The 22,671-nt window shown below is 38.6% G+C and overlaps 1 protein-coding gene across 3 annotated transcripts in view; it reads right to left on the bottom strand.

Moving 5' to 3' along the window:
* The window catches only part of foxp1b (forkhead box P1b), a 206,310-nt gene that overhangs the window by 46,605 nt on the left and 137,034 nt on the right, over positions 1–22,671 (bottom strand). The window contains exons 1-4 of one of the 3 annotated variants that reach the window (XM_041783700.1): positions 15,281–15,467; positions 5,596–5,733; positions 5,337–5,438; positions 471–615 (exon numbers count right to left, since the gene is read on the bottom strand). In XM_041783700.1, the coding sequence (XP_041639634.1) occupies positions 471–615; positions 5,337–5,438; positions 5,596–5,715 (367 nt within the window). In that variant the 5' untranslated portion in view covers positions 5,716–5,733; positions 15,281–15,467. Of the gene's footprint in view, positions 1–470; positions 616–5,336; positions 5,439–5,595; positions 5,734–15,280; positions 15,468–22,671 lie in introns of those variants that run through there. The other 2 variants (XM_041783699.1, XM_041783698.1) reach the window with 2 other exon arrangements.

The raw sequence follows: 22,671 nt of genomic DNA, 5'->3' as shown, positions 1-22,671 counted from the left end.
GTTTTTAGAAGCATATGCCTTTATTTAGATGGGAGAGACAACACAGAGTTGGAAACTAGGGAGAGAAAGTGAAGATTGACATGCAGGAATGGAGGCTGACCACTTTGAGGTCAACAGCCTCTGTACATGGGATGTGCGGACATAACCACCAGGCTACTGGCGCCCCATATAAAGATATGATGGATTGACTGGGGCTTTCTACAGATGTACTCATGTCTGAAGCATAACAGGTGCCATAAATCTGACTTTGGCACTTGGAACTCCTCTTCCCTTGGTGCCTGAACCAGAGCAGTTACTCTCACATTCACGTCTTGAAAGCCTGAACTCCTCATTTCACCTTTTATCAAAACTATTACATAGAAGCAATGGACAAAAGACAGGCAAATTCTTGATCTATTGTTTTAAGTTGTGGGCTGATGTGACAAAGAAGTGTGGGTTATTATTTCAGTGCAGTGATGTTAGGTACTGACCCTGAGTCACCGAGTGCAATGGCAGGCCGGTCTGTCCGGGCTGGATTGTGAGAAGCCCTTGCCTCTGAAGGTTGAGCAGATGCTGCTGCTGTACCTGCTGGACCTGCAATAGCTGCTGCTGGAAGGCCAACTGCTGTGCTGACACCTGCAGATGACGGGACACACAGGAGACAGAGAGGCACGCCATCAGCAAACAAACTTTATATAAAACCATAAGAGTGCAAACATGTGAAGCTGATCGTCTCTTTATACATCACTTTATTCAAACCGGTATTTGAAGACAACAATTTAAGACCGAGATCACAGAGTTCACCGTTCAGTTTGTAAAATGTCACACTGAAGAACAAGGAGTTAATTTGTTGAAAAGGTACTGAGCATTTTCTGTAGCAAGTTAATTTTGATAAATTTTGCTCCTATTGTGTGTTTGTCTGAGCCCACTAAAGACAGGTTGAGTACACATCTCTCTTTGTCTCTTAATTTACGAGGAGTCTGGAGGCAAATGACAATGAAAAAACATAGTTAATCATTCATAATAAGAGGCACGTGAATTTAATTACAGCCATTAATAATTCAGCAAACAACGTGTGACTAAATCAAAGTGCTTTATATCCACTCTAACAACTCGCACAACTCTCCTGGGCATGGCGCAGAGCTCAAGGATACACTTCTCCCCAAACTAGCGCAGCAAGCTTTGTTCAATCACAGGCTGTGGACTGACTCACAGATGGCTGCTTTGTTGATCTGAGTGTGCTCTGGCTCTTTTTTCAAGATACGATTAAGGGAAAGCTACAGTCTCTTTACAGATCCAGGTGTCAGGGAGGATGTTACGGCTCTGTTTTGTGAAATGTATTTAAATAAAGTTGAGGTGAGAGTAAAAAGAAAACAACAAGGACAAAAAGGTGGACAAGACCAGAATAAAACAAAAAGAGTTATCCTAAATTCAGAGGGAGTGAGATGTTATCAGGGGCACAGAGGAGAGAAAGCAGTTTCAACTCTATATACTACTGCTCTTAACAGCTCAGCTGTCACCTTCCATCTATAAGGACAAATTAAACAAGAATCATGCTGCCTATTGTACAGTACGTTCTAACTTGGAGCTGCATTTCAAACATTAGTTAAGGTGCTGGTATCCTCCCATTATCCATGCACAGCCTGTGTGAGAAGATGCAGTTCTCAATGCTGATCTATGGCTCCTTTCCTGCACATCATTCCTATGTCCTGACTCTTAAAAAAAGGAGTCAACCATCTACAATGATATGCACGCTTTCTTCTGCTCACACGTTTTATAGATATACTGTTTTCCTTTTTCCAGCAAGACTCATCACCTGCCCACAGTGAAGCCAAAACAGCTTATAACTGGTTTGCTACAATAGTATCACTCTATTTGCTTGACCTGATTCCCATAGACAATCTAACATCTTTTCAGAGACAACTGATGAAAACTACAAGTTTTAGTGTGACCCGCAAAAGTCCTCAGATCTAGAATGAGCTTGAAAGCACCAAAAAATGTCAACATCTTTGTCTGTCTTTAAAAAGAGCTCAAGGCAACAGCTGCAACTAAAATAGGTTCAATCTAGAAATTCTGTGTGTCTGAGGATTTCAATACAGTTCTTAACAGCGACCCATTAATCTATACCGTAATTTTCTGCACGCGATTGTCTACCTGTTTCATTAGGGATTTTTACTGTCTTAAACTAAGTGTAATTGTCTCCCTGTTTAGACAACAGACCTGAGTTTATTTTGAAAGGTAAAAAGCTCTGGGTATATTAAAAATAAGGGCATGATTTAACCACAGAAAACAGATGTTATGGACTGAAAGGTTATAAGGGAACAGTAAAAAGTAGGGGTCAACAGATTTGGCCGATTATCAGTATCAGCATTTTTACTTATAATCGATAAAGTTTTTTAATCAAAAAGTGTGCAACTTTGGTTCCACTGCAAAGTGTGCCGTCCCCCTGCCTTTATTACCACGCTCCACAGTCTCCCCAAAAGTCCACTGTACAACACAATCTGCTACTGACCCAGTGATCATATGGCTTCACTTCCTGTTTTCCTGCTTCTACTGTGCTGCTCTGTGTTGTTTTTCAAGCTAACAGGCCAAACCGTTTACTTGCCTTCATTTTTTTGATCATGCATTTTGACTTTTGCCACACTAAGTACAATCTGTACATCATACTAAATGCATTTCAGTTATCAATCTCATGAGTTACCAATAATCAGTACCAGCCCTGAAAAACAAATCAGTCGACTCCTGGTAAAATATTTGATAACACAAAGTGTAGAAGACTTTTGCCTTGTCCACTGAGCTTACAGTGAGTTTTTTTAAACTGAACTAAGACATCATAAAGCCGATGTGTATTAGTTTTATATCACTGTGGCTGCAGGGAGACGTTTCAGTAGCTTAACCAAAGTTTGCTCAATGGAACAACAAAGCATACAATTAATGCAATTAAAAGAGTTAATGCACTAATTATAGACCCAATTCACATGGCCATAAATGCATCATTACAGAAAAGCCTAATTCTAATATTTTACTTCCATGGCTCTGCATGCTGTTATCATCAAAATGTAAAATAAGAGCTTAACATATGTGCTTTCATGTGTAATGAATCTAGGATATAGAGAGGTTTTTACTTTTCAAATTAAACACAGAAAAACCTTTTACACCACAGTATCCCAATTTTTGAGACTAAGGGAAAACAATATGTCTGCCTGCCCAGACCCATTTAGCTTGTCAAAGGGGTTTATTCGCTTTTCTATCCTTTCTCTTCCTCATATTGTCCCACATCCTGCTAACTGCTTCACCACTGAATCATGTTGTCTTGGCCAGGACGCTGCTGTAAATGACACTCTTGATCTCAGTGAGGTTTTCCTGCTTAACCCTTTATGGGGCACTCTTTGAAGTACTTGGAAATACAAAAATTTTAGCCGTAGAAAATTATTGGTCGAAATCCAAATATTTTTACTTTTGTCACTTACATTCTTTTCCCATTATTATGGTCAGAAAGAAAGTTGACGACACATAAAATGGGTTAATAAATGAGGGATAAATAAATTTAAGTAAATAAATTGAATGCTTAAAAATCTCTGGGAAACTGTGGTCTTTTATACTAGGCGAGGTCCTGTCAAGGCCTGTCAACCGTAAAGTTTAGATACTAAGAAGTATCCACATTCATTCACAGGTTTCAGTTAAATTCAGGCAGTCGGTGGCCTGTGATGGTCTACATTAAAGGTGCTTTCCACTGGTTTTCCATGCTCAAGCTTTTTCCTGATAGCTTTTCCCTGATAGCCAGGGATGAGACAATTGCGTAGCAGGGTGTTGGAGTTCACGAGGACCAACATCTTCCATCAAAAATGCTAAACAAATAAACGGTGTCCTTTTTCAGGGAAAAAGCAGAAAAGAAAAATGAGCATTGCAAATGAATTCCACTCTCTCCTCTCCCTCTAGTCCCATCAGATGACAGGAGTTCCTGTGTGTCTGCCCAGCATGCAGACACATTAAAAACCTTTGAACCAATAGGTTAAATTAGAGGTTAACCAGAAGTGGCATGAGGGAGTGAAAAATACAGTTGCCAACAAATGATTAAGAGTGGCGGTGGCAGGCCTTTATTGTCAAGCTTCAAATATAAAGTTAAAGATCTTTGAAAAACTACATTTTTGATGCCTTTAAAATAAAAGAGGCACAAAGAAACAACAGGGGGTTATTGTCTGGCAGCAACAGGGGAGTCACAGTATAATTCTTGTTCTGTCTTTTGATGGCTGCTAGAAATGTGACTGCAAAAAGAAGGAGCAATGCAGAGAGAAAGAAAACATCGTCAGAGGGGGAGAGCCTCTTGAGGCCGCATCCATTTCCTGTGATCATACATAATATGCTTCAAAAGTGTTTTTTTTTTCTTTTATTCTCATGCTTAATTCAACTGATCAATGGCAACTCCTTGTGTCTCTTCATCACCTCCCCCCTCTTTTCTCCTTTGCTCCTCTAGTGTTTACATCAGATAGGACTTGGTGACAGGCCCTATCTGAGGCCGACAAGCCTTGCTGTCATGTTGATTTATGGGAGCATCACGCTACAACTTGTCCAAACTGAAGCCCGCAGTTCATTAATTAGGGAGCTACGACTTTGAAGTCAGGAGCTTGGACAGCACATGGACGTGTATGAGACGGAGTATGTGTAGATGTGTGCGTGTCAGCTTTTAACATTGGGCTTAATGTTCTTCGCTTCCTCATATCACCAAACTTGGAAGTCAATGGGGACGAGAGCAAAAAATTCCCAGCCTGTCTTTGAACTTCTTCTGACTGCACAATAGTAATTTGCTTTGTCCACAGTGATGCTTGTATCCTCTAGTCATTAAGCATTAAGCTGCTATGATCAACCCCTGCTGACTGGAGGGAGCAAAGAAGACACATCGAGAAAGATGGAGAGGAAAAAAAAGCCTGAACACGGGCAACAAAGCTGGAAGCACTTTTGCACTCATATCTTTAAAGCACATGCATTTCCTCTACCATTTCCATGTTCATAATAAAAAAAGCCTCTCAAATCTACATAGTTAATGTTTTTTCAGCTTAATGTGTCCTATACAAGGCAAAAATATGGGTTAAAAAACAAAGGACAGGGACTAAAAATACCACATTTTAAATGGAGATAACCCTATAAAAACAGACACTGTAATTTTTGCAAAGTGTCATCCAGTTGTTACCATTTATCTAAGTCTGACATGCTAATCAGAAGCATAAGTGCACTTGATTTCCCCCCTCCCCTAACCACTTTAACCAAGTCTAAAGCAGATGGGGTTGAAAGCAGGAGCACACATGACTTCCATGCTCTGTCTGGCCAACGGGCAGACAGTGGAAGTGACATCAGCCTACCTCTTTACTCGGCTTGCTGCCTGCATGCTGCTGCTGCTGCTGCTGTAGAAGCTGGAGATGGAGCTGTTCTTGCTGCTTTTTGTAGAATTCTTGGAGTTGCTGCTGCAGAGGAAACAGGAACGTGATGTGTAAGAGTCACATATAGTAAGCAGTTAGTTAAGGGAAGAAGAGTAGCAGCATGAAGAGAATGATTCTTACTCCAACCCAGCATTTGAACATGTGATGCCTTCTCTGCCAGAATGGTTGAATTGTGCATTACCTGCTGTAACATGAGGGCCTGCTGCTGCTGAAGGAGAACCTGGAGCTGCTGAGGGCTCAGGACTTGCTGCTGGAGGATCTGCTGCATCTGCTGTGGAGTTATCACTTGAGGTGTCATCATAGCCACTGACAGTGGGACCTGCAGAGAAAAACAATATATGCATTACAGACTGTTAGTATCAATGCATTAAGATCCATAATTGGTGCAATAATTTTTTATATAATTGCAGAAACTGCATGCCTCATTGTTCCTTTCAGCACACTTTGGTTAATTAACTGCAACATCTCCCTGCAGCAAGTGATGTAAAATAAGTTCACCACTGTGCCTTGATGTCTCAACTCACTTTGAAAAAAAAGAAAAAAAAATCTGGCAGAAAGGTAGGTGAAGTCATCTACACATTTTGTTACCAATCATTTCTTTCTTTTATTTTTAATCCATAACAAGTCCTTTTTCTGCAGTTATGTATATGCCATAATCTTTGATACATCCAAACTTTCTTATTTTCTCTCAATATAAATCAAGCCTGTATCCAAACAGGAAGTCATTTACCCTTGGTTTATGACAATCTAAAATATGTATCTTTTTAACTTTACAGTCCATAACAAGTTCCTTTTTCAGTAGTTAATTCTGTCTATTCAAGAGGCATTCTTTTCTTTCAAATAACCTCATACACATTTGCACTAATAAAGCTAAACTATCTTAAATTATTTCATCTACCTCATGTAAATCTCCCTTTCAGTTTTTAATACTTCATTCTTAAGTCCTGTACATTGAGAGCAAAATATTTGATGTGTAAGCAAACTTGGTCAGTAATGCTGATTCTGATAAAGCAGGTCTGTAACCAAACAGGAAGTCTATTTCCCTTGGTTAGGGTTAGTACAAGAGTGCAAAAATCAGTGCAAAATGAAACAAAAGCAGTTTAAAGTGCAAATAGTGGAAGCAGCAAAGAAAAGAGATTAATTACAACAGTTATTCTGAGATTATTCTTAGATGTTTTAAAAGTAATTATTTGGCTGTCATAATTCTCTTCTGTAAGACTAATTTTCTGGATTTATAAAACATCCTCTATTTTTCAAATGGTAGCATTTATCAGACAAAACTGCACTGCAATGCTGTTTTTCCTGCAGAATCAGTCTTAATCTGATGAATCATGTTCCACTTGGAGTCCACCTGGAATTTAAATTGCAACAAAAATAGGAGATTTATCCTGCTTAACAAATAAATAAATAAATCCAAGGGTTAACCCCACTTATCAAAAAGTTTAACCTTCTGAAATTTTATATATAAAGATAAATTTAGGGTGTTTTAGAGTTTTGGTTCATAATAGGTCGCAAATAGGAGGGAGCATTTAAAATTGAATATTATTTATAAATTACAAACTGTCAAGTTTCAGATATCTTATAGAGAGCCAAATTTCGCAATTGACTATTTTACAAATAATCATGATTGATTGTATCTGCATTTTAAGCAGTGTTCTGAATTTAACTGAACTGAATTTATGAGGTCAGCAGTGCCACAGACTGATTGCCTTCATGCCACACCACTCTGATGCAGTAATTCATGCAAAAATAGCCCTGAACAAGTGAAAATTACACATACGATAACACTTTTTATGCCAGCATTTCTGTTTTATACTCTTTTTTTTCAAACTTACTCTACGGTCTGATAAGAGCAGTCAAAAGATCCTGTCTTTTTCTTTTCTTTGTAGTTATTTTCTAGGGCTTTAATGCTTTTATTTAGAGAGGAGGACAGTGGATATAGTCAGACATAGGGATGAGAGAGTGGGGGAGAGACATGCGGGAAAGGAGCTACAGGCCGGACTTGACCCAGGCTGACCATGTACACTGGGCGCGACCTAGCCACCAGGCCACCTGTGCCTCAAACGATTAAATTTTATCCATCATTAATCTCAGAATTTAAAGGCAATACTAAAAATTTGTTGCATTTTGAAATTGCACAATTTTTTAAATTCTAATTTTGGATATTTTGTCTTAAACTAAGTGTAACTGTCTTCCAGTTTGAAGACAGATCTGCTTGTATTTCAAAAGAAAATAAACATTTGTGTAAATTGAAGATTATGGCATTAACTTCACCACAGCAAAGGAACTTTTCATGGACTGAGAAGAAAAACAGAAGAGAACACTAAAAAGTCAAATGTTTGATAACAAGGTGCAGATGACTTCCTCTATTTTCCATATTGTACTATATATCAGACAGAAAAGATACTGCAATGCCATTTTTTCCTCTGCATTATCATCCCTAATCTAATGCATCAAACCCCTGAGTCCACCCGGAATTTAGAAATGAAACAAAAAAAGATAGATTTACTGTGAAAGAAATCCAGGGATTATCCACAATTTCTTTAAAAAATAATCTCCTGACAGTCCATATACATACATATAAATATGTGTGTGTGATGTGTATTTAGTCTTGGTCTCTAATGCACAACACCCCTGATGCTGCTTCTCTAAGCTGGCGCAGACATGCCTTACCTAAGGACATGAAAGATTGCCTTAAAAAAGCTGTGCTACGCTCATTGCACAACATGTCATGTGAGAACATTTCATTAGAGGCTGTGTCAAATGGGATCTTTTATTGTGAGGATAAAGAGTGCCTGGGGGAGGAGCCACAGTGAATAACAGGCAGGCCTCAAACTTACTCCAGTAGAAAGGTGTGAGTGCTTGACTCAAAACAAGTGATTTGTTATGACACTGAAAGAGCACCCACAGTTGCCAGGGTGCCTTAATTGCTCTGGCAGCATAGGGGACTTGGAGTGTGTCTGGATGCTGCCACTCACTGCTTAAGATTGTGATACCATGAAAATCTCCTTTACGTGACATTTAGATGACAGAGAATGAGATGTGCTGGACTGGGTTAGAAATCTGCCGTTAACATTTTTGCTGATCATTCTTCAGCGTACATGAACGGGGTGGATACATGTGTGTAAAATTGTTTTGTCTCTTTCAAGGGCCAATCAGCAGCTGGAAGAGCGACCAGAACGGGTGACAGTCTGTCATCTTCAAGGTTACCTAAATTGTGTGGCCACCTTATATCTAATGACGCCCTTTGAATTTTTCATGCATGTCTGAATCTGATTTTGCTGTTTAAAACCTCCTCTGATAGCTAAAGGGGGCTTGTGTGTCACACACTCTGGATGCATATATCACCTCAGTCACTCTTTCTGAAGCATAAAACAACAAAAATGTGCAGCCATAATGAACAGCTGAAAATTCAGGAGAAAGGGCAGTGATATCAACCAGGAGCATCTTTGATGCTCTCAGTGTAAATTAGTAAGCAATGTTGTTCTATCCTGTGTTGCCAGGTCCGAGTGAATGACAGAGGATAGCCACCCAGGATGAACACACTTTCTGTTTCTTATCTTCAACATCAGGAGAAAGGAGGAGAATGCAATATTAATTCCTCCCTGTAATATGTCCTATTACTAAGATGGTCTTGGCTATAGCATATAACCTGTCATGTCATTTGCTCAGCACAGGTCTCCCGTGTCTAAATTTACAGCCATTATGGCTGTAAAGAGATCCTCTCTTTTCAGGCATTTTAGGATTTTTTTCTGAAGGCCAACCACGTAGCAATGCCTTTCTGACATGTCAATAAAAACATGTGTGGAGTGATATAGAATTCTCTTTTAAACATTTAAGTTCTCCCCCTTCGACTCGTGACAAGGATAGAATGCTGCACAGTTCATCTAATTGCAACTGCAATTGTAATCACAATGTCAGGCTGTGCAGTTGCATAATCGCATAAAAGGCTGCAATTATTTTTCTATTTTTCTCCTAAGTCATACTTGAGAAGTTTCCAAAAAATGCCTGCAGAAAGGCCTTAATGGTTACAACAGTGCAACTATTGCACTTTGTAGATGTACCTTTATTTCTGAAAAAGGAAAATTTTTATCTAACTGAAAATATTACGACATTTTGAAAGCAGTAATGTAAACAAAAAAAAAATCAGTTTTTCTTATCTTTCAAGTGAATTAACATATGTATACGCTTTAAAACTATCGTTACACTCTGCCTTTTCTTTGACAACTAAGCAAGCAGACTCACAGTACCATATATGTCTTAAATCATATTTGCAATCACAGATTGCAATATCACCCTGTATCATTGCAATCGCACATTATTACTAAACCATGCAGCACTAATAGAATATATGGAAAAGCCACGCTTTTTGGTCAAACATCAAATGTAAAACTTTTAAAAACCCTTTAAGACCTTAATTGAGAAAATTTCACACCACTTTTTACATGGTAAACACTAAAATGAAAGGTATGAAATTTCTTGGTACACTGGACCAGAGCTGAATTTTCTGATAAGTTATTTATTTATTATTTTAATATGCCACACAACAAAAGAGGTGCCCAGCCCTCATGGACTGAACAAGTAAGAGCAATCAAACAATGTACATTACATTTTGAATCAAATGTCATCAAAATGTTGCTCATGGGATATGAGACCTTAAACTGCTTATTAGACAGCAGCTGTAGTTTCTTTAGCCAAACATGAAGAATCCTCTTGTGCTGTTGGAAGGCATTCGACAATGACCTGTTTATGAAACGTCAAATGGTATAGGGCAAAATATTTTTTGATGATAATTTTATTATTTCTGTCACATAAATGCCTCTATTCTATCAATATGTCATCTGGTAATATTGATCATAACACGTTTGCAGGTGTGCTGAGCTGTTTCTAAACAGTTTAACTCTTAATAAGCATAATTATCAGGGAGAAATGAGGGTGGGCGGCACCAATTTTTAAGTGGGTAACCTGGTAGCCCTGATGTTAGAGAACCGTACTCACAACAGCACAGAGTTGATTTAATCACAGTGAGTCCAGTAGAGTCAGAGAGGGGTCTGGGGTCCTCCCCCAGGACATTTAGAACATCCAACACTGAATTCCCTGAATCATGGAGATTATTTATGCAACAATTTGTGGAGGAGGATGGTTAAAATGATTGAAAAGACTGGAAAAGCACACGCTTTAATGTCTTAAAGAGCTCTCAACTGTAAAATTCAGACTTTGAATTTCAAATGTGCAGTTTAAGAGTATTGAAGACCCCTGTTTAATGCTTTAAAATAGCGCATTCAAAATCACGATGAAAACTCAGCTATAGTCTAAAATTTGACATTTACTTATGCTTTTGTCATATAAAACAAAGAATGATTGAAAAAAAAGGACAGACAATTCAAGAAAAAGCAGTTTCCCCCCTTAATTTGCTCCTAATAGCTGTCAATTTCTTTAGAAATCATGCAGAGATTTCCCTCCGCTTAACTGTCTTTAATCCTTCCTCCTTCAGTGCATATCTCACCAGGATCACACCTTGACAGAATCATCTGGCACACAGTAACTCCTGCTAGAGCAGCTCCCTCTGTGCAGAGCACCAGCAAGACACTATTACAGACCCCCATTTTATTACCCATTACTCCATTACTACTTAGGTCATTAGCGGAAAGAAGGATTGTCTGCTTCTTAACCTATTGATCAATGTAACTACTACCATTTATTCCTGTGTTGAAGGAGTGAAAATCTGCCTAAGACCATTGAGAGGAAGGACGGGAGGGAGCACTTTAACTGGAAAATATTACCCTGGCCACTGTATCATGCCCATTTAACGCAAACACAAGACGGCCGTCTCCATCTAAAGCACTCCCATATGGTGTGCTCCCTTATCCCTGATCCACAAAAATATATCACCGTCCAAAGATAGTCTAAAGGAAAGGCCCGTACTGAGCTAATAACTAGAGGGATCCGCTGACCCAGCTCTAATCTCCTATACTAACACGGGTGTGAAAAAGAGGACATTTTGAGGATGCCAGAAATAGCTGACGTTTATGAATTTCACAAAGGTGTGGTGCTCTCCAGGTGCCTCCCATACATAAACATTCAAACCTGGAACATTCTCACACAGCTGCAGAGTGACTGGAGGCAATAAGATGTACCAGCACAGGCCTGCTGGCCAAAACATACAAACACAGACACACGCTCACACACAAATCCAAACTTTGGCATGTTAACTTTTACAAGCACTTACAGGCACATGGAAGGCCTTTACTTGCTGTATTAAAGAATATGCAGTTTTTCAAGGGAAATGAGGAAAGCAAAAGGTCCAGAACTACAGGGAATAAAATACAGAAGAATTAAAAACAGCTTCACGTTTTCAAAAAAGTTGGAATCCTTAATTTTGTAACTGAAACATTCATTTTTATGTGTTCACGGCCTCTATCTCAAACACATTAGAGGACAACCACCCAATATCGACCTATAAGTCAACAACAGTAAAGCAGGCAAAAAACCATGCACCCTAAAAACGTTACATGATGCACCCTTGAACACCGCCTTCTATCAAAAGTCAGAGGTCAAACCCTGTTGAAAAAAAGCGCAGGGATGAAAGAGATCCCCCGGCACTCAAGTGCACAAGGGGCAAATAAATGAGGGACAGGGAGGCAGGTGAGAATCACTCAGCCTGGCCGAGATGTTTCACTGTCCTCATAGGTGAATCCTGGCTGAGAGAAAATAAGAAAAGAAAAGGAAAAGAGAATAATCATATTTTCATTTGTGCCCCCCGGGGTCATCTTGTTTTGTCGGGGCATCAAATGGAATGGAGAAGTAAAAAAGAAATAAAAAGCCCTGGAGAAATTATCCAGTCTAGTCTGCTGGATGCTTATTTTTTTACCTTGGCTTGAAGTGGTGCAAAAAAAACAACTTCACATTCTGAGAATCAAATCTCTGCATGAAAATGATGCAGACAGGAAATTTGCTACCGAGTATCTATTGTACTAAAATGTGCAAATAAATCAGTGTTTATATCACCAATTGGACTAATAATAATAATAATAATAAATAAAATACTTAATTCCACTGCAACCAAACAATGCATGCCAATAGAAAGAGCCCCTTTCATTTGCTACGGCTTCATTTATTACCCCCATCCACAGTGGAGCTGCTTTTAAAATATTAACAGTCCAGATTAAAGGAATAATCTCATGCACATTATGCCTTTAATTTATACAAATCCATATTTAGGTATGAGGTGTGTGTGCTGGGGTTCAGATTATTTGCAACATCTGCAAACACCAAAAGATCGGGGCTCTTTTCATTAACTTTTCAAATAAGCAAACAAACAAATTCAGCCAAACTTTCCCAGTGTCAGGTTTAAACAAGCAAACCCACAGTGGGCGAGCTCTCACCCCAACAATAACAGCTGAGTTAAAGGCTGTTTCCCACACTGGAGACGAACGAGCACGAAGACCCCTACCAACACATACCATCCGTTTCTTCTCTGCTATTGCACATTTGTATTTTAACAGAAATAATTTGGAATTTTTTGTAACAAAAAATCTCAAAGACAATGTGAAATTGTATAAGTATTGCATTTTTCCCCCATTTGCAGTGATATAAATAATAATTAAAATATATTTTACAAATATTTGGAAAAAGAAGAAGTAAAATCATGTTAATATTTTAAAATGAAATTCAAAATCCTCTTCCTCTTTCTTACCCTTCAAGTGCACACTTTAAATTCACTATATGACAACCTCTTGGCATTGAGTTCAAAGACCGCACTCACAAAATCAAGGTGACACCCACTATCCTGCACACAACGCCAAATTCCTTTCAGCTTTCTTGTAGCAGTTTTACTGTCACTGAGTGGCTGAGCCGCTTGTGTGTGCTATATGTTTTTATCAGTGATCTCAACAACAATGCATGTTGTTCAGATGCATTATTTTAAGTCTGATAAGATTTAATTAAGATCCCAGCCTGTAAAAGCCTTCTAAATTAAACTGTACTCAAAAGACAATGGCTGACACATCCTTGTGCCGATTGTTTCTATTTTCTGCACACCAGCAATGCAAAGCTAATCCTTGTTTCCATTACAGCAGACAAGAGGGCTGCAAATGATGTTCCTTACACTTTTAATACTGCTGTGTAAATGACAAAACCATGCAGAATAAAGCATTGAGTAAAAAAAATCAGCATAGGATTAACTGGCATTTGTTCCCACAAAACAAAATATTAATCCTAAGGTGGCTACATTGTTTTGACCTTAGCAGACATAAAAGTCGGGACAGAGATGAGTGATAAAAAAGACCTTCTGCCATAAAACACGACACCCTGTAATCTCATCATTATGCTTCCATCTCATCCCTTTGAAACACATGGCATCTCAAGTTTAGAGTTAATATCCCTGTCTGAAACTGAGACGCACTAATGCACGCCTTTCACAAATGAAATTCTTTAAAGAAAACATCTTTATAAAGAAAGAGAGGAGTATAACAGAGGTTGGTGGCTCACTGCTGCTGAATTCTGCCGTCTCTCCTCTCTGTTTTCCTGCCTGCTCCAGTAAGCAAAGACCATCCCTGTAAAGGATATCCCACCGAGGGTGGAGGCTTCAGCAGCACCCCTTGTTTCCCCCTCTCTGGGCAGCTAATATCTGGTTGCCTATGTCATGGTTTAGAAATGACAGGTGCTGGCAGTCCCTCGCCTCGACAGGCCACTGCACAAATAACACTCCTGCCTGAAAGGGCTAATGCACCACTAATGAACAATAAATCAACTTTGATTACAAACTGTCAACCCAATCAGCTCGCACTCCAGATCTCCTAAACTATGAATCTTGGATTACAGAGCACACAGCACTGTTCAAGCTTCCACTTTCTCTTCCCCTAAAATCTCACCCGTTCCTCTATCTTTACTTATTTTCAGGCACACTTTCCAAGCTTTGTTGCAAAACATGTAACGCTAAAAGTCTTCATAAAAGAAGGAAATGCAATGAAAAGGAGAACTTTTAAAACTTGCAAAAGTACTTGATTTGACAAAGGAACTTGATCGCTGTCTTCCTCAAAGATTTCACACAGGACTCAAAGTTGACAGCAGAAGAAACGTGGAAAACTACAACAACTTTTCCCTCCTAAATATAGCCTACAATGCCTTTGTTGTAACTAACAACACAGACAGAAAATGCTCACTAGCCTTTCAGTGAGACATGAGCGATGACATTTGGATTGACAGACATGCTTTGGAGGTGATGGTTTCCAGTACAGAGCTGTGGCAGCCTGTCTTAATTTACTGTGACACCATGAGGAGAGGAAGGATTAGTCCAGGCCACAGCCTAACACAAGAAAAGTCTCAACTACACCTATGGATTTAGGAGGAAAAGCTCAATATGTATCACTAAGTCTAAATGGATATGTCAGTGAAGTTTTTAAGACAAAGCAATAAGAATAAAAAAGAAGCAAAAACAGTAAAAAAGAAGACAAACAGGCTTTCAGTTTTTCCAGAGCTCTTCATAATTCAAGCTTCATAGAGTACAGTGCAGATCCTGCTAAACTGGTTAGCTCACTAACAGGAAAGTAAACAAAACTAAACAAACAGCTGAAAATGACAGTGAGAAATTGTTTTAAAATTGAGGTTATGAGATACTGTAGCAGACAAGGAAGCAAGCTGAAAGCTTGGACAAAAATGTGAAGTGTTCCAGCAGGAAAACAAACAAGATACACACATCAATACAGTCACAATTTATAATGCACATTCTTATAAAAATCTAAAGTACATGAGCAGCAAACAGGCACAGGCTTCCCTTTGTCTTTTTCCCCAGGTCAAATTAAATTGTCAAGTTTTTTAACACATGAAAGCTGGCAAAATCACAGAAATCAATCATATTGACAAACCTGACAAACTCCATTTAGCTGGCAGGGTAAACAGAGTGCTGGGCCACGCGGTGTGGAGTGAAGCAGAGCGAAGAGCTGAGCAGAGAGGGAAAAAGAGAGAGAGACAGAGAGTACGAGAGAGAGAGAGAGAGGGAGTCTGTAAGTGAGTGAGAGGTCGGGAGAGATAGAGGCACGCAGGCAGGGAGGCTGAGAACTATAGCGCTGTTGTGTTGTGAAGTCTCCAACCTTCCTCGGGAGCAGGCAGTTTGCACGCGGATGGTTGCTCCCCGGCTGACAAGATACAAAACTATCCAATCAACCACGCCCTTCTCCACCAATCACAACCAGCCTTCTAAACATGATCAATTCAAATGGGACCACACAATAGGGGAGCCACAGGCTGGGCTGCAGGTGAACCCGTGCCTTTGTGTGGGGGCCCCTCTACAAAAAAAAAAAAGAAAAAAAAAAGAAAAGACACAGTTGACGGCTGTTAACCCTTTGACCCCTTCCGGGACTCCGGCCATGGTGCTGAAACAATGGGAGCCTTAAGAAAAGAGGCCCTTTAATTAAACAACAGATAAGTAAACAAAGCTATCCAGCAGAAAGAAAGAAAAGTGGCCCAGCTATCAGCCCTGTTATTGTTACACTAAATGGAGTGTTTACAGTGTAGAACAAAGACACAACTCATTTCACAAACAACAAATGCTCACGCTTCTATTTCCAAAGCTGAGGCATTAATACAAGTCTTTGTTTTAGAGTTAAAATTCACTTTTGTTTGGAGAAATTCATCTCTCTAATGTCTGCTACTGTTATGATTTTATTACAACATATTCTAAGACAATTTTTGTGTATTTATTCCAAATCTAAACCATAAAACAAGAGACTTTTTTGTCAAGTTGTTCTCCAGTTCTCCTTCAGACCTGCTGATCAAGTTTCATCAATAAATAACATCACACCAGCTTTCAGCTTCATCCCAATGAGGGCAATTAGCTGTCATAGTGTCATTTCAGTCTTTAACTTCAGTATGCACTCAGGAAGGGGATTTCAAAACAGGACTCTGCCACCTACTGGAGATTCTTCTGAACTCATCTGGGAAGGGAGAAGGAGGGACAAGAGTCCTGGCCTGTCCAGCATATTGACCAGGGATGGGCAGCTTTGGTTACCAAGAGACAAAGTGTTACAGATTGTTGGATATTCTCAGTTTTAACCCTGTGATTACTCATAATTAAATAAAAGGAAGAATGTGTGGCTTTCATGATCATTTATTTTATCAACATTTATGTTTTTCAACTCAAGTGCAGTAAGAAAGGGTTAATTCACTGAGAAACACAGAATTTGATCAATATAATGCAGTTTTTGAATGCAGCAAAGGTGATATTTACTTGTTATTTTGCTTCCATATTTACTTTAACAGTGCATTTAGTGATGCAGCAAAAAAAATCTACTGAAAAGGAAAAGGGAAAAGAACGAATCAAAGAAACAAAAAATAAAAAAAATTAATGAAATGTACGTAAAATAAAAATAAGAAATAGAATAAATAAAAATTAATTGATTAAGAAGATAAAGTAATTGCTAATATCCAAATCAAATAAAAAACAAAAATAAATCACATAAAAAAATTAAAATATTCAAAAATAAAAAATAAAAAAATACAAGTAGATTAAAATAAAATTAAAAAATAAATAAAATTAAACAGTTAATTTTCTATATGTATAAAAAACTTAAAAAAATTATGATGACAAAAATTAAAATAAAAAACATAAGATTATAAATAACATAAAATAAAGAAGTTGATAAATAAATTGCTGATTTCATTTAAAATGAGATAACTCTGGATAAATTATACTAAAAACAAATTAAAATATTCAAAAATAAATACAAATGAAATAAAAATAGATTTAAAAAATAAATAAAAACAGAATAAAAATGAAAAAATCAAAAGAAACTGAAAACAAGTTAAAAATTATTTTAATCAACTCAAAATAAAAAAAAAATAAATTAAAGGACTGACCATATACCAGTATTGAAAGAAAATAAGAATTGTTTCTGTTTTCATGGCAGATTTGTTCCCTTTATTTTCTTAATTATTTTGATTTATCAGTATTTGAAATTGACTTGGGGGCCTCGTTAAGTTAAGGAAAGGGCCAAATGTAGCCCTCAGGCCACCTATTGCCCACCCCTGATATAGACCACGTAACTCACCAATACTCACATTTAGCATCATTTATCCCGATTCTACTAAACTTGTCTGCACAAAGAGCATTCAACAGTACCAGAGCATGAACACGTTTGTCAGTGAGAATTACTTAAAGTAAGCAGCTGTATAACTTGTGCAACATGCTTGGCAAGAACTAAAGGAAAGGCAAGATTATCACCTCACTTTGTTAGTTGTCATAATAATTAACACAGAGCTGAACAACAGAGCTCCAAAACACAGCCCGTATCAACAGCTATAAAGCCCTGGCCAAGGATGAAGGAATGTTCATGGGATGCATTCCAGTCCGCAAACACACTGGTAAAATAAACACAGTGCCTGCATAACAAGCCACTGCTCTCATCTACTAATAACTAACAATGAGCTGTGAGCTAAGCTGGCCTGACCTATATAAATTATTGACTTGGACACCTCAAGTGTCATAAATGACAATTCCAATACATATCATAGTGAATAATTAAGAGAAAAAAGAGGAGACTTGTTTTCTCTCTGACATCGTCAGGCCGTCTCACACAAAAAGACACTGACATGCAGCTTATAACCACACACACGCACTCAATAAACACACAACACACACAAAGTGGTTTAGACGGTAGCCACACTCTTCTCCCCTGGCACCCTCCCTGGGGTGGTATGTCGGCGTATTCTCAATAAAACACCTTCTTAGCAGTAATAGGCCACTGTTCTCATTTCTACACTCCCAAAGGCCTCATGATAAATTTAGCCGACGCACAGTTCAAGCTTCTCCTTTCACACACTGTCTTTCTAATCCATTGCCTGTGCCTGTGGAATGTAAAATAATTACACAAATGTGAAGATGTGAAACACATGCTATATAGATTTTTTTCCCCTGTGCACAGGGAAACATCAATATCTTTGAGCCTTCAACCAGTGTCCCCTGTGATAGTTTACAGAGTGTAACGAGCAGTTGTGTTCATGACAGACTGGATGACATTATAAAATACTCCCATTTCCTGCTTGAGTAAGAGTGAAAGTATGAGCTGATGTCTGGTCTGGACTGGGCTTTACTCTGCCCATCCCTGAGCTGATAATGACTAGACAACAATTTGAAAGCCTCCCTAAAACACTGACACCCCCCCCCCCCCCCCTGTGAATGAGCTGTTCCTGAATGTCATAAAATAAATGCAGAAAAAGGATACAGGGGCGGAAGGATAGCAAGTTAATATTTGTCTTAAACAGCTATGATGACCCAGGCAGTTGAACACACACAGCCCTGCAGTGTCTGGGTGTCTATCATTGTTTACTGATGGTGGAAGTTGGCACGACAGGTGTGGGGCCTATATAAATAACAGCTGCTTGTTAGGATGTCACAATGGCGTCAAAGATGCCTTTCAGATTAACCACAGTAATGTGATCAGCTTCTACTTCATTTATTTATTTATTTTTCTACATTTATCAGAGCTGGGGACACATCTCTTGATCCACTGATCATTAGCACTAAGCTTATTTCTATTCATTTTCAACATGGATATTAATTTGAAAAACAAAAGGAATTCCTCAACTTCCCTTAAATTCAGTTTTTTGTTAGGCATTTTCAAAGTAAGAGCATATAACCTCCCTTACTATTCCAATTCTTTGATTTTGAACAGTTAACTGTTTTTAACTTATTGGACAGGCACCAGTTTAGCTCAGTTGCTAGAGCAGGCGTCCTTATACAGAGTCCTTGGCGCACTGGTCGCTCAATTCCCGGTCTTGGGACATGCACCATATGAGGTTTGATGCTTGTCAATCCCCATGTTTCCATTTGCTCTCTAGCTGTCCTTAGAATAAATGCAAAAAACCCTAAAAGTAATCTTTTTAAAAAAGATGTTAGATTAGGACATTATTATCCAAAGATTAACTCAAATTATTCAAGGCTAAAGCATTCATTATATCATCAAATAAAACACAGGACCACAAAAGCAACAAAATTTAAACACTGTAATTTTATACATAAGATAAATCAGTGTAATGCACCGTTTACAAGGTTAGTAGTTTAACCTTTGCACTTCTATTAGAAACGTGTTGTTCTTTAATTTTTCTCTACTTTTAAGTTCTTATACAAAAGCCAGCCACATGCTTTTATTTTTGAAATGCTACTTTACCTACAAGAAGTTACATATTTCCAGCAGTTCATTAGCGTAATTCAAAAAAGCTCCAGTTACTTGTAGATTTAAAGCAATCTTTATGTATGTAGTATGTAAGGATTAAATATTTTTCTGTTTGGATTGCAGGGGTTCTTTCTGATGCTACAGGACTCTTTCTGTTGGAATATTAATATCAGAAGAGTACAGCATCTTAAAATGGTGAGTTTTCTTTCATTTTTTAAGAGGATTTTTGGGTCTTTTTGCTTTTATTTGGATTGTACAGCCGAAGAGTGATAGGAAACATGGGGAGAATTGTAGGGGAACAACAAATGAGAGCGAGCTGACTGGGTAGCATCACAAGCTGGATATTATGGGACAGCAAACCAAGGATATCAGTAGTCATCCATGTTTATTGCTATTCTGAAGTCACGTTTGATCACGTGAGATCCCTGTGAAATCTCATGTTTGGTGATTCTTCATGGTGAGGTGAAGGCAGGTTGGCAGATGTGAGGTCTCCAGTGGTCTTACAGTCTGAGTCATCTAGTGCAGTGGTTCTAAACTGGTGGGTCAGGACCCAAAAGTGGATCACAGAGCACTTTTCAGTGGGTCGTGACTAGGTGTCTGAAAAAAATGGTGGCAAAAGTCCTGAAGTCCTTATTGGACATGCATCTATACTTTTTATTTTACCCTGTTTTACTGTGAAACTGGGTAAATTGAAATGTTTGATCAATATCTCATTAATCTATCTCCTCTTCTTGCAATAAATGGTTACTTTTCCCATGATAATGAAGTTATTTCACAAGTTCTCTGAAAAGCTGATAAAAATTGACATAATGATGGGGAGACAGGGTATAGAATTTGTCAGCTTTGTCCTTTTTTCTATTAGGCGTTTTGGTCCAATAATGCTCCAAACTACAACATATTCAATTAACTAAACATGCATTGTTGAACATTTTTTGGAAACTTGGGTTGCGATCTGTCATAAGACAGACTGTTGGGTCCTGAGACCAGACCAGTTGAGAACCACTGATCTAGTCTGTGTGCTCAGAGGATATAAAGGCAAAAAAAATTACAGTCTTTATATCTTTGGTCTCCAATGTTTTTAAAATCCTTTAAGACTTGAAAATCATCTAGTGTGTGGCCAGCCTCAGTTAAACATCACAGATCCTGCATTTTACATTCTACATTGGACTTTGTGACCAACTCAGTGATATGTTGTCATTCTGGAGAGCTTCATGTGTTCAAATTCAAATCCTTATTTTGACAATGGAGAAAGAGAAGCTCAGACTATAAAGATAGGTCATGTATATAAACATTTTCAATTAAATTTAGCAAATGTGTAACTTAGTGGACCGTCTAGACAAAGTATTCAATACTGGAAGGACACTCTCCAGTCATGATGTGGGGAAATTACATTTTCAAACAAGACTTAAATATATATGCTGAACTTATGCAAGCAGACTGAGAGAAACAAGGTCATCAGTGATAAAGACTCTCTCCTCACCATTACCCAACAGCCCCATGGTTGGTGTTGGAGAGTAAAGGGCCTCTACCAACCAGTAACCCAGTCAGAAGAGTCAAAGGCCTCTGACCAATCCATACAAGGTAAACAATCTGTTTGGGTTCTAAGGTCTGGAGGCTTGCATCTGCTGGCTAGATGAATCCCAAGGAGCCATATGGAGATTCCCACACTCTCCCACACTGCAAGTTCCTCCATGATAACCTCTTCCTTTGCTCGTACTCTTCAATGAAATGACAAAAGAGGACATGGTAGTTCTTGAACAGTAGCCATCTGTTTGATGGTCCATGCAGCTCTAGTTACATTTCATTAAGTTACACTGGGAGGATCTTTGACGATGACAGGGCTCAACCATGACATTATGACCACCTGCTGTTAGGAAGTCGCCCCTCACATCCACAGAGAAGTGTTGCTGGTCCATTTGAAAGACAATAACACGGCCACAGAGGCAACAAGCATGAACACGAAATTCAGTACAGTGAGATCACTGTCAAGAGATGGTGCAAGGGGCAGAGGTGGTGTAGAGCATAAGTCTACATATTTCAATATATCATGTATTGATTATGTCCAAGAAGTAATTGTGGCCCACCTCTCTTATTATGTATTTTTGTATTTATATGCTTCAATAAACCATTAAATTATGACCATCTGTAGTTGGATGCCCAAGTACAGTGTGAAACTTTTTTGGAAACACTTAACCTTGTGCGCTGTCTATATCATAGTTTTATATATAATGTTATGTTTGTAATGAATAGAAAGCCAAAACTGTTTTATTAGCTTGCATGTCTTTTCTACACCCACGCTCGTTTATTTCATTTGCACTCACAGATTTGGTACTACTTTGCCTCCATACTTCTGTTTCAAGATCTGAGGTACGACGCTTCGGAAAGACCTTTTTTCCTAAAATCACCTTACAACAAGAAAAAATAATACATCATAAAAGCTCAAGTCATGTAAACTGTGCAAACACAGCAAATGAAGTACACTGTAAGGTGGTACTAGCTTGACTGCACCTTTTAGTGTTAATAATGCCATATTGGTGCAATGACAGAGAGATAAACATCTGTTTTTCAACAGCTGGGACAGTGATTCAACAGACAAAAACGTAAACTTTTCAAGTCTGTCCACCTAAAGGTGTAATTATTGTCATGCATCTTTGTGTCTTTCTCCAAAGAGCACATGATTCACTTCAAACAAAGACTCTCTGACATCAGGATGTAGTACCATGAAATTTTGGGTGTTGTGTCAATGTGTGTGTTTGTTGGTGGATGACTACGTGGAGTGGAGGGTTGAGAGGGTTCACAGCTTGAAGGGATAAATCAGGACTCAAGCGCTAGGGGGGTCCTGTAAATGGTAAGTAGCTCCCAGTGCTGTGACTGGAGTCAATTCGACAGTCATCGTCTTGGCTGAGGTAGTGCTCCCCCCCCACACACACACCTCCAGGTCTCTCCCAGCTGCATGTAATTGGGACAGATGACTTCATTCTGACAGCATTATCCCAAACCTGAGTCTATCTATACACTACACATAATACATTTCTACAAAATGACAAGAAAAACAGGCAGCAAAGGAGACGGCTTGATCCTGGGGT

The sequence above is a fragment of the Cheilinus undulatus genome, linkage group 3 (genome assembly GCF_018320785.1).
Source record: "Cheilinus undulatus linkage group 3, ASM1832078v1, whole genome shotgun sequence".
Classification (NCBI taxonomy): Eukaryota; Metazoa; Chordata; class Actinopteri; order Labriformes; family Labridae; genus Cheilinus; species Cheilinus undulatus.
This window is presented reverse-complemented; position numbering and strand designations above follow the sequence as displayed.